We start from the raw sequence: 12881 nt of genomic DNA on the forward strand, positions 1-12881 counted from the left end.
GGGAAATCTAGACACAGTCAATGTTTTTGCCACAATCCATGGACCTCTGGCTTTCTTTCTTTGCACCAGCCCCACCATATTCCTTGCCAGTTCTCCAGTGGGTCACACCCAGCCAACTGTTCATTAAACAATTATTTATTGAGCACTTTCTATATGCCAGGCACTCTTCTACACACTGGGGATTCAATGAATCCCTGGCCCTCTTGGAGATTCTGTTCTGGTGAAGAAAAAGAGGACAGAACAGGGGGAGACCAAAGACAAAAATCAAAACCAAACCAAACAAACAAAAACCACACACCACAAATGAACAAAAAAGTAGTTTGTCATTCTTCAGAAAATGAGAGAGTCAAGTGACCTGGGGTAGTGGGTGTGGATGGGGAGAACATTCCGGGGTGGCTGGGAAGTTCTCACTGCAGAGGTGGTATTTGCACAATGAGGAGAAGCTGGCCTTAGGAAGTTCGGGGAGAAGGGCGTTTCTGCCGGTGTCCTGCAGGTGCAAAGGCCCTGAGGTGGAGCTGAGCTTGTGTGTTGTAGGAACAGACATGACAGCAGTGCTGTGGCCACGGCAGAGTGAGCAGGAGGAAATGTAATGTGGAATGGAGTGTTTTCAACAGGAAAGTGAGGCCATCTGATGTACATGTTGGAAAGATCCCTGTAGCTGCTGTGTGGAGACTCAACTGTAGCCTGAAAACGTACAAAGAGGAGAGGCCGTGTAGGAACATTTCTCTGCTCTGGAATTAGTTGTTCCCTTTTCTTTAAATATCCTCCCCCGTTTCCTTCACCTGCCAAACTCATGGTCATTCTTCAAGAATCTTTCAGAATTATTCACAATAACCAAAAGATGAAAACAAGCCAAATGCTCATTAGTGAATGAAGGGATAAACAAATGTGGTCCATCCAATAATATTCAATGGAATATTATCCAGCCACTAAAAGGAATGAAGTACTGATACATGCTACCATGTGGATGAACCTCAAAAACACTAGGCTAAGTGAAAGCGGCCAGACACAAAAGGTCACATATCGTATGATTCCATTTATACAAAACATCCAGAATAGGTAAATCCATAGAGACAGAAAGCAGATTAGTGGTTGCCAGGGGCTGAGGGAGGGGTCATGGGGAGTGACTGCTTAATGGATGCAGAGTTTTGTTTTGGCGAAAATGAAAATGCTTTTGAACTTGATACAGGCGATGGTTGCACAGCACTGTGATGGCACTGAACGCCCTTGAATTGTGCACGTTAACGTGGTTGATTTTATGTTTGTGAATTTCATCTCAATTAAAACTTTTAAAGAAAAAAAAAGAGTATACGAGTTTCTTTTTTCTATCAAGCAAGATAAATGTATTCAACTTCAATTCAAAGGAAAGCTCTATTGGAGAGACACCAAGGTTCCTCTGAGATTCTAGGAAAGAACTGGGCAGCCAAGCTGGGGAGAGCCAGCAGCAGAATGAATTCAGTCCTCATTCCGGGCTCAATCACATCCTTCCTCTAACCACGTCTGTCCCTGGGAGAAAGAGAATCTGATTGGACAAGCTGTGTCCTGTGCCTCTATGTCCTCCAGGGTTTGGGACCAGCAGCCCCACTAAAAGCTATGGATTGGGGAAGGGGTGATTGAGAAAGATGCTATGGGAACCAGACAAAGGGAAGAAGGGATACTGGACAGAACAAGACAGCTGGTATCCACTACAAACACGTCTCAACTCACGCTTTCTTCAACAGCATCTATCTGGTCAGTACTCACTGAGCACCTCCCCAGCTGGCACTGGCTAGGCACTGGGGATAGAACTGCCCTCCTGGAGCTTATACTCATGAGGAAAGATAGACACTGGACTTGTGCCAGGGGGCTGAGAGCTGTGCGGGGGAGTACAGAGGACGCCTGGGAGGCTCTACAATCCAGGCAGAGATGCGAGCATCCCACCCTCGTTAGGGCTCCATGGCCACCTGGAGTCCCCTCTGTCTTACTGCCCATCACGTTGATGTCACCGCCTCTTTGTCTACCTCGATCATTGAACTGTGAGCCCTGAGCTGCGTGGAGCTCAGAACTGACACTGGGGCTAAGACTTGAAAAAAAGGAGGGAAAGAGAGAGTGAGGACACAATGATGTACTGGATACACTCGATTTTAATTTACGTCCTGCTTCCCTTTTGATAAAGGGTCTTTAAAGCTAACTTTTATTGTGGCCATCTTGGCCCCCACGTTGGGGTGGGCAGTAAGATAACTTTCTTACAGGGTGACAGCTGATGACACTGCCCTTATACTAAATCATAGCGGGGGGCTGGGCCTGTCATCTGCTGGAGCCCTCTGCTTCCAACAGGGCAATGGCCGCACGATTGACCCCAGATGGTTGCTGCTTCCATGTCCAAAGTCCTTCTCTCTGGGAGGCCTGTTTTCATATCTTATCACCCTGGCCACCAAGACACTTTTCTTGGCTCAAAACCAAGATGTTGGCAGTGGCTGTCTTTGGGTTGAAGCTCATCCTGGGTAGCTTTTTCTCTTTTGCTTATTTGAATTTTCTCTTTTTTTATTTAAATGAAATGAGGGTGAAGCACTTACAGAATGAAGAAAATTTAACTGGTTATTTTCAAAGTGAATCCTTTCTCATTCCTGCATATAAGCTCATCTTCTCTTCTTTGATCTCCTAAATGTCAGAAAAGTGATACCACTCCCACCCACCCCCAGACTGTAGAACCACAAGGCATGAACGTATCTGTTTTACAGATGGAGTTCAGAGAAGCTGAGTGACAGGCCCAATATCACAAGGTCATAAATGACAGAGCGGCCAAGTCCAACCTATGTCTGTCTGACTTCAAAACCCATATTGTCTTTATATCGTTCCACCTTGTGTTAAATACGGGAAGAAGTATTTATTCAGCTAGATTGACATGCCCTTGGCCAAACCTCAGCCCACTTCTCTCCCCTTTCTTCTACCATCTCACCTACTAACTGAAAAATTCACATGGTCCCAGAAGTCAGGAAAACTCCTACCCCTACTACTAATGTTACTACTTCTGTTGGTAATAGCAGCTCCCACTTTGGAAGAGCTTAGTGTGTATCTAACACTGTGTTAAGCCTTAAGTACTTTGCCTGCGTGGACTCATTTAATTCTCGTAAAAATGCTATGAATTAGGTGATATTTTATCCCATTTTATAGATGAGGAAATTAAGGCTTAGAAAGATGAAATACCGGGCTCCCTTGGTGGCGCAGTGGTTAAGAATCCACCTGCCAATACAGGGGACACAGGTTTGAGCCCTGGTCCGGGAAGACCCCACATGCCGCGGAGCAACTAAGCCCATGCGCCACAACTACTGAGCCTGCGCTCTAGAGCCCGCGAGCCACAACTATTGAAGCCCACACGCCTAGCGCCCGTGCTCTGCAGCAAGAGAAGTCACCGCAATGAGAAGCCTGTGTACCGCAACGAAGAGTAGATCCGGGTTGCTGTGACTAGAGAAAGCCCGCATGCAGCAGCAAAGACCCAACGCAGCCAAAAATAAATAAATAAAATAAACAAATAAATTAAAAGAAAAGAAAAAGGCTCAAGGCCAGGGGAATTCCCTGGCTGTCCAGTGGTTAAAACTCCGAGGTTTCACTGCCAGGGGCACGAGTTCAATCCCTGGTCAGGGAACTAACAACAACAACAAGAAAAAAAAAGAAAGAAAGAAAGAAAGATGAAATACCTTGTCCAAAGTGACAGAGCAGATAAGTAGCCAGGTCAGAACTTAGGCCCGGGTCCAGTCTCACTCCAGAGCAGGAACATCGAGTTGTTAACTACAGTGCTAGTGTTCAAAGGATGTGATTCAGCAGAGGAAGAACCAAGTAAATGGGGAAGGTGGAGAGATCTGGAGTGTGGTCCTTGATTCTTCCTTTCACTGGAAAAAAAAAGAAGAAAAATGGAGCTCCTGGCACTGAGCTTCTGCTACCTCCCCAACAGCAGGTCAGTTGCAGCCTGAACACAAGTTTCACCCACACAAGAGTATGCTGTTGCAATCTGGGTTAGGGTGGAGGGTGGGTCGCCCTGCCTCTCTACCAGGCAAATATGAAATGATATATTTGCGTTGAAAATAAAAGTCCTGATATACAGTACCAGCCTTCGTCCCCCACCTTGCCTCTCATTTTCTTTGTTTTTATTTCCTTTAAGGCTATAAAAGGATAAGAAAATTTTGGCAAAGTGGTTGCCAGCTTTTAGCATCCACCTGCTAAATTGCCCCACACCCCCAAGGTACCTCGTCTGGCTCTCTAGCAGGTGTCACTTGCAGCTGTAGCAGATTTCACCCAGCATGGGACAGATGGAGGGGATACAGCCATCACAGCGGGATAGATAATTTTTTTAATACATGATGAGACCTTCATCAAGGCTCGGTAGGGAAATGTGGCATTGATGCAAAGTATGCCAACTTAGCAGGTGTCTGCTCTGCTGTATTGTATGAGCAATAGTGGGATTCCTTTTGGTGGGGAGGGGGAATGGTTGGCATCCAGTGTAGCACAGGCAGATCATTTTGAGTCATTGTGAAGTAACTACAGTAGATTTTACTTGCGGGAAATGACACAGGAGCCTTAAGACCCGGGGTGCACAAGTCACGTATTCTCTCTGAGATTCACCTTCCTCGTCGTTAAAATGAGGGTCTGGTAGGGTCCACTAGAGCTCACCAAAGATTCACATGCTTCCCTACATTTCCCAGCCACCCCCCACCCCATTGGTGGGCTCATGTGACTACCCCTCACTCCTGGCACGTAAGGGAAGGCACGTGTCACTCTCTTGCCTGAGGCAGGTAAGCAGACAAGCTTGGAGGCCATAGATGGCCAATGGCATCATTACAAGATCTGCCTGGACCACATCAGGCATTACATGGGTTTGTCTGTTGTTACAGCAAAAACCAAACTATGGACTACGGTAGGGATTATAGGTAAGGTAGATAAAGCATCTAGCACATAGTAAATGCTCCATCACGAGCTGGCTACAGCTATAGGAGCGTCTACAAGCAGAGGTCCTAAAGCAAACCAGACAGCATTAGATGATTTTTCTCTCCTATAGCATCTTATTCATGACAAATCTTTGAGGAACTCGATTCGAGAATCTTGAGATACAAGATCAAAGGTAAAAGTCACAGCTGTCCCTGAAAAATGACTCTTTTCATTTAATCTTCTGCTTCATGGAAAACTTTTTCCTGGGTCAGTATTTCCGGAGAGAGTGACTCAGGCAATATTTGATCTTCAAGGTGCCACGCTCCTCCCCTCTACCCCTTCTCAGCAGCAATCAGCAGTGGGAAGAGTAAGGGCTGTTGGGTCACACAGACTTGGGTTTGAAACCTAGATCCCCTACGTGCCCTTTGTGTCCTTGGGAAAGTTATCAAACTTTTCCAAGGTTATCTATCAAAAGGTGATTATAACACCTGCTGTATTAGGCAAGATTTTCCAGGGAAACAGAACCAATAGTATATTCCAAGAACGTAAGACATATATGATATACTTATGATATCTATAGATATATTTATAGGTATCTATATCTATCTACCTATCTAGAGAGATGTTAAGGAACTGTCTTATGCAATTGTGGGGACTGACATGTCCAAAATTTATGGGGCAAGCCAGCAAACCGGAGATTCAGGTAAGAGTTGATATTGTGGTCCTCAGTCCGCAGCCTGGAAACTCAGGCAGCATTTGGCTGTTGTGATCTGTATGCAGAATTCCTTTTTCCTCAGGAGACCTCAGTCTTTTCTCTTAAAGCCTTCAACTGATTGGATGAGGACCACCCACATCATGGAGGGTCATCTGCTTTACTTAAAGTTCATTGATTGTAGATGTTAATTACATCCAAAAAATACCTTCACAGCAACATGTCGACTAGTATTTGACCAAACCAAGTCATTGATGACTCCATTTATTTATTACTATAAAACTTTTTCAACCAAAAAGGCACTAAGTACAATTGATATAAAAAGTGATATTTTGACATTACCATTTTAAGCAGAGACAATTTTCTCCACACAATTCTCCAGCCAGAGAATATCATACAAAACAAATTTCAATCGCAGGCCACATTTGGGAACATATACCAAGCAAGAGGGATGGAGAGGGAGCATCTCCTGTAATCCCTCAGTGCAACTGTACAATTTTTGTGTGTTTCAAAGCACTGCGGTGTTTTGCCTTTATTTTGCCCCTGAGGTATTTTTTTGTGTGTTCTATCTTTATTTGAATTGAAGTTTGAGTGAAAGGTAATCATGAGTGCCAAGATGATTGAAAACTTGGTAAAGAAACTGGTTAGAAAGAAGAACTTTCTGAAAAATGGCTCTCTCCTGCCCGTTTTCCATCAACCATCATCTACTGTCACCACCTTCTATTAGGCCATCCCTTGGGAAGATCTGAAAGCTTTTTCTACATTATATTTTATGCACAAACCACATTTATTTACTTTCAAGTTGGTGCTGATTATATAAATTCCCTTTCTTTGTTCAACTGCAGCGGTTTAGCAAGGGATAGGTACAGGCAGGCAGGCCCAGGAATCTGCATTGTTATAAGCTCCTCATAGAGTTCTCTAAAGAAAATTAATGTTTGAGAACCACTGTCTTAAGGTATAATAAGAGAACACTTATCCAGGTGGTTTGTGCTCTGTCACGTTTCCCAGTCCTTTCCTTTTCAACTGCTTGTGTTTGCAGAGGGAAGACAAATTAATATTATTTTCATGAGCATATTATCATTGTGAGGCCAAAACTGAGATTTTTTTTTAAACCACATAACCAAATTAAAATGCTTTTTTTTCTCAATTATCCACTTGTTCACTCTTTCCAATAAAACAGTTGATTCCAAGCAGACTACAAATGGGACAATTTCCAGATATTCAGATTGAAGACATTCATCAGAGGCTCTCCTGAATGGCTGTCAAATTTTGGCAAACCTAGGTCAGAGAAAGGAGGAAAGAAATGCATAATCCATCCACATACATGAGAAAATGCAGTATCTACTTGAATTACTGCATGACCACACACAAACACAACTACCCTGAATAATCAAAACTAGGACAGTGGCGCCCAGCTCTTTTTCCTCCTACTAGTTCTCAGTTCTCCCCCTTTCCTGGGACAGGCTACAGAGGTTTTTGTCCCTAATCCCAGCTTGGTACTTAGTTAACTACTATTTTATGTTGTCTTTTTTCTCTCCCCAAAAAACAAGTGAGTTTTCCCCATATTTCTACTCTCTAAAGTTGATTCGTTCATTCACCAAGTGTACAAACATATATTTCTTCATGGAGAAGTAGAGAAAAGAGATGTTGCCCATTTTGCTACTATGATGTCATACATGTAAAATGGACACTTCTGATGCTAACACGTTATTGGCGACATGGGGTACCTCTGATGACCTTCATTTGAAAGGGACCTTCAAACCAATGGTGAGCAGTATAGACAGTCCCCAAACTTGAAGACTTTATATTTAACCAAGAAGGTGGTTGAGTAAGAATTGCATTATGGTATGAAAAGGGATGTGATTTGAGAATTATAAAGTGCTGAAGAGCAGGTATCTTATCTAATCTAACTATGTGCAGCGCCAGACAGGTGTGGGGGGGCTGTTCCGTAATGTTTGTTGAACTGAATTCAGGGCTTGTCCACCATTCCCGTAGTTTCTCCTCCTTGATTATTGGAGGAGACCTATGAGTCGTTCTTGACTCTTGATGTTAATAACCATGTCTTTGGCCTATTGGTTTCTGGATATGTTTATATATGAGGAAGAGGGTTGAAAAATCTTTAATGTACAGGAGCAGAGCTCTTGGCTCTAAAGGAAGTACTTTAAGAAAAGAGACAGCAAATACATTCAATTCAATGAATATTTATGGAGTACCTACTATTTTCAAGGCATTGGATACAGAAATGAAGTCAATAGTCGTTGTTTTCACAGATCTTGAATGCAAGAGTGTGTGTATATGAGGTCGGTGGGCAGGAAAAAGGAAAAAATGGAGAGGAAATGAGAGAAAAACAAGTTGAAGTACATACACAAGTAATCAAAGAAGTGATCTTGTTCCATAAATGAGTCTGTAGCTGAGAGTGTTTAAGATGGAAATATCATCCTGGTCTTGATCTAATTTCTTTTAAGAGGAGCACAGAACAGTGGGAGATGCCCTCAAAGCAACAGGTGACATGACACCTGCAGGTCAGATACTGGCTTATCCAGCCTGCTTTCCCTGCCCACCCTCCTTACCTCTCCTGGTCTAGCCAAACATCATTCCTGGTGATCCCATAGCCTCTGTGCTAACTCTGTACTTGCACTTATTGCATTCAAAATGTAACTTCACCTTGCCCTTTACATGTCCCTCTAATTAGACTCTGAAATCTCGCGGCCTTGGCATTGTAACCCTGGCACTTAATGACAGTGTCTGACCCTTAGCAGAGACTCCATAAATGTCTGCTGAGCATTTCTGGACACCCAGTGCAGCACAGAACACATCGTAAACTCTCAATAAAGATTTAGTAGGTTAAGCGATGCCACTTTAGAAATCAAGGGGTAAAGGCTTTACAAACCATCTTTCCAAGACTTTCATAGTTAGTGTGCAAAGAATTTCCTGGGAAGGTTATTACTAATAAAGACCTCCTCAGAAATTTGGATTCAGAAGGTCTGGAATCAGGATCCATTCCTCTGCTTTTCAAACAAGCTCCCCAGTTGATTCTAGAGCAAATGCCCCCATGCCGTGCTTTGAGAAACTCCGCCCTCATTAAGTTTCCTAAAAAGATGATACTTGTCGTTCTGATTAATTGTACATATTCATCTTAAAACCCAAAGAAAACGGATTTCTACTATTCTCACCATCTGACACTTCTGAAAGTTGGGTTACAAACTGACTCTTTGGATGAAAGTCTTTTGTTCAGACATTATAGGTTAGTCCAGTTCTGACCGGTGCAACATCTCAGCCCAAAAAGCTGAGCACATGTGCAAATCTGTGGTTAACCTCGTGTGAGATACGCCTGTGCACAGCCCCGTAGCTAGAGGGAAAGAAGTGGGTATCTTAGAAAAGTTTTAAACAAATGTCATTAATTTATAAGAACTAAAGAATAAGGATTTCTCGGGTGACCTCAGGACCCAATTTTCTAACTATCAGGTTAAATAAAACTTAGCTATACCAGATGCTCGCCCCTAGAAACCTGGAAGGCCAGGAAAGGAAGGGAAACATCGCTCAGCGTGACAGTAAATCAATGTTGGCTGGAGTCCAAAACAAAATAAATCTTCACTAAGCCCCACTGTGATTTCAGAATTAACAGAAAAATTTCATAAATAGGGCAACAGAGTGTCAAGAGAGAAGGCCAGTAAACTAATTTGAATTGCAGACCTCAGCCTCCAAGCTCTGGAAGTCGACCTCTGGCAGCCATATTAAAGTGAGGGTAATTAACACAATCCATTTTGCAAGGGGATGGCGCTTTGCAGGCTGTTCGAGATTCTGTGAGCACCTCACCCAGACCCCAGTCACCCTTCGAAATATGCTGAACTATGGCAGTCAGCATATAGGGGGATCGTTAAGTGGGTGAGAGATGGTGGAGAAATCACAGTTTGTAACTGAGATCATTTCACGGGCAGTTTGCCAGCTCTTTGGGAAACTCTAAGAGAAAAGCCTTTTAATATGAGCTATTTATGAGGTACAGTGCTATGAATCTATAAAAGCTCTTTAAAAACTATTTAAAAATTGAAAATTTATATTATTTCCTAAGTCTTGCTGCCTTAAAAACTAATTCTATCTATTTTGGTGTAGGAATTTAGGAGACAGGTTAATACTACTATCAGATCTTAGCAGTAATAGAAAGTATTCTTCAGGACAAATAATCAGGACCTTTCTTGTACATAGTCACTGCCATCCATTACTCAGCAGAAAGCATTCTCAGATATCAGATTGTGGTCGTCTTTGTACAAATGATGCTAACACAGGCGACACTTACCAAGTGCAGGTGGTGACTTTGAAACAGTTGGCAAGGCTGAGAAGGAATGACTTGATAACATCTTGGAGGAGAAAGAAAAAGTATTTTTAAATGCCCAAAACTGGAATGGAATACAGGAATCAGAGCAGTAATTTGGGAAATGGTTACTTACAAGCAATGGTTATCACCAAGGAGCATGTGAAGACACTGGCTATGATTCCTCCCAGAAACCATCTGAAACAGCAGGATTGCTCAGGCTTAGCAAACTAATTGTATATTTCCAACACATGAGATGTTCTTTTAGACTTACCATAGATGGATGATTTTAGGATTTACTATAAAACTACAGTAATAGAGATACTGCAGTATTGGCAAAAGGATAGAGAGATAGATCAATGGAAAAGAATAGAAATTCCAGAAATAGACCCATACAGATACAAGTTAAGTGATTTTTTAACAGAAGTGCAAAAGCAATGCAATGGAAAAAGGAGAGTCTTTTCAACAAATGGTGCCAAAATAATTGTATAGACACGTGCAGAAAAACGAACCTATACAAAGACATCACACCTTAACACAAAATTTAACTCAAAATAAGTCATAGACTGAAATGTAAACCACAAAAGTATAAAACTTCTAGAAAAAAAAAAAGGAGAAAATTTGTATGCCTACTGCTTCATAAGCTTGACAAAAGAGGGTGTTAAACTTTTGGGTTTTTGTCAATCTGATGGATGATTGTATCACAGAGTGGATTTTCTTCTTTTTGAAGAATAATATTTTTATAGTTTTTGTGCTCAAAATATGAATATTGAAAGAGATTACAAATAAATACAAAGGCAAAAGAAAAATGTCATCAAAAAATTCCCACCACCCTGAAGCATTCATTATTAAATTCTGACAAATATCTTCTCAGACATGTCTTCATAGGCATTTTAAAAACTTTTAAAAACTGAGCTTTAGCAAATGTACACTAAAGCATATAAAGTGCACATTTTGGGTTTTTAAAAAATATAAACCCTTGTAATCACCCAAAGCAAGAAATAAAATATTTCCAGCACCCCATAAGGTTTCCTTTGTTGATCTTTCCAACTTCATCCCCCCAAATTAACCACTATTCTTACATCTATAGTAACTGATCGGTTTTGCCTTTTCTTGACAATCATATAGACTCTGTTGTCATCTTTCACTTATATAATATCCATGAGGTTCATCCATGCTGTTGCCCATAGGAATAGTTCTTTTTTAAAAAACCAATTATTTACTTAACTACACTTTTTTACTTTAGAATAACTTTAGATATACAGAGAAATTGCAAAAAAGAATACAAAGGGTTCTCACATACACCACATCCATCTTCCTCTGTTATTAGCATCTTACAGTACATGGTACCTTTGCCATAATTATAAGGAACCAACATCGGTGCATCACTAATAACTCAACTCCACACTTCATTTGAACTTTACAATATTTCCCTAACTGATCCATTTTCCAGCATCTCACGTAGGATATCACATGACATTTAGTCATTATGTCTCCTTAGGCTCCTTTGGGCTGTGACGATTTCTCAGACTCTCCTTGGTTTTGATGACCTGACGGTTTTGAGGAGTACTGGTCAGATAATGTGGAGAGTGTTCCCCAAGTTGGGTTTTTCTCATTGTTAGACTGGGGTTCAGAAGACCCTAGAGGTGAAATGCCATTCTCATCATATCAAGGGTACATGCCATCAACATAGCTCATCCCTTTTGATGCTGACCTTCATCATCTGAGGTACCATTTGTCAGTTTTCTCAACTGAAAAGTTTCCTTTTCCCCCTCTTTCCAAACACTACTGCTTGGAAGCAAGTTTCCAAACGTAGCTCAAACTCAAGTGATGGGGAGTCAATTTCTCCTCTTAAGGGAGGAGTTTCTACAGAAATTAACCTAAGAGGAACACTTTATTAATAGTCCTGTGAAATAAAGAAAAGTGTCCATGATCAGCTAAGTTTGGGAAAAGCTAAGTTAAATAAAGCTAAACAGGTTTCTTCACCACATTATTTCACTGAGACTTTATTATGCTAATACACATTGTGATCCTCCAAATTGGGATATATAATGCAGAATTTTGCAAATGTATTTTTAACTACAGGACTCCCCCCAACCCCTTTGTGTTCTTCTGGCTCCATTATGATCTAAAAATACTTCTCAAACCTCATAATTATCTGGGAAGCTGTTTTAAAGTACGGATTCTCACTCGATCTAAATTGGTATCTCAAGGGATGGGATCCAGGACTTTGTATTTAAAAATACAACTCCCTCAAGTGATCCATGTGATGTGAGATACTTGATCATCAACAGGAGGGACTTGAGAGGAAGCAGCACTTACTGACTGGAGTTCAAGGACCACAAAGACCCCGGGAGGTACCATTCATCCCTGTTTCATTGTTTCAACAAGTATGGATGAGGCCTTAGCACAATGTCTCTGTTCTCAAGGAGCTTACAATCTTGTAGGGAAAGACGGATCATTAGCATTTAAACAAGTGAACACGTAATAGGTCAGGTGGTGATAAATGCTCTGAAGAAAAGCCAAGTGAGATGTGTGTGATAGAGAATGGTATTCTATTTATACAGGATTGTCAGGGAAGGGCTTTCTGACAATGTGACATTTGGACAGATTCCAGAAAGAATTAAGGGCACAAGTTATTGTTTCTCCAGAAGAAAAAAGACTGTAGTAGGTAGAATAAATAGCAAGTGCAAAGGCCCTGTGGCACAAATGGGTTTAGCACAGATGGGACTTGATCACCACCCTGGAGACTTGGGCAAGAAAAGAATAGGAAGGACACGCTGGACAGAGGGTAGGACAGAAACGTGCCTATAACCAGGCAAGAGCGTTATGTCCTCTGAGATGCTGAGGAGACATTTTATGTGAGGATATAAACATATAATGGGAAAGATGGAGTCCCAATGCGGACTTCACATGCCCTTGAACTCCAAGTAGGGTTACTTAGACTGTATCTGTAAC

General features: G+C 41.7%; 2 protein-coding genes across 9 annotated transcripts in view; both read right to left on the bottom strand.

Moving 5' to 3' along the window:
- Window positions 1-3742, bottom strand: part of DNAAF11 (dynein axonemal assembly factor 11) — an 82387-nt gene extending 78645 nt beyond the window's left edge. Inside the window, exon 1 of the mRNA XM_082433845.1 lies at window positions 3678-3742. The gene's annotated coding sequence lies outside the window, so the exon portion shown is untranslated. The remainder of the gene's footprint in view (window positions 1-3677) is intronic.
- Window positions 1-12881, bottom strand: part of TMEM71 (transmembrane protein 71) — a 46777-nt gene that overhangs the window by 7235 nt on the left and 26661 nt on the right. For 6 of the 8 annotated variants that reach the window (XM_082433859.1, XM_082433860.1, XM_082433858.1 and 3 more), the window contains 3 exons: window positions 10060-10121; window positions 9909-9969; window positions 2512-3869 (listed from right to left, as the gene is read on the bottom strand). In XM_082433859.1, coding sequence (XP_082289985.1) covers window positions 3713-3869; window positions 9909-9969; window positions 10060-10121 — 280 coding nt within the window. In that variant the 3' untranslated portion in view covers window positions 2512-3712. Of the gene's footprint in view, window positions 1-2511; window positions 3870-5862; window positions 6893-9908; window positions 9970-10059; window positions 10122-12881 lie in introns of those variants that run through there. The other 2 variants (XM_082433861.1, XM_082433865.1) reach the window with 2 other exon arrangements.

This window comes from Balaenoptera physalus, assembly GCF_965194825.1.
Source record: "Balaenoptera physalus genome assembly, chromosome: 17".
Classification (NCBI taxonomy): domain Eukaryota; kingdom Metazoa; phylum Chordata; class Mammalia; order Artiodactyla; family Balaenopteridae; genus Balaenoptera; species Balaenoptera physalus.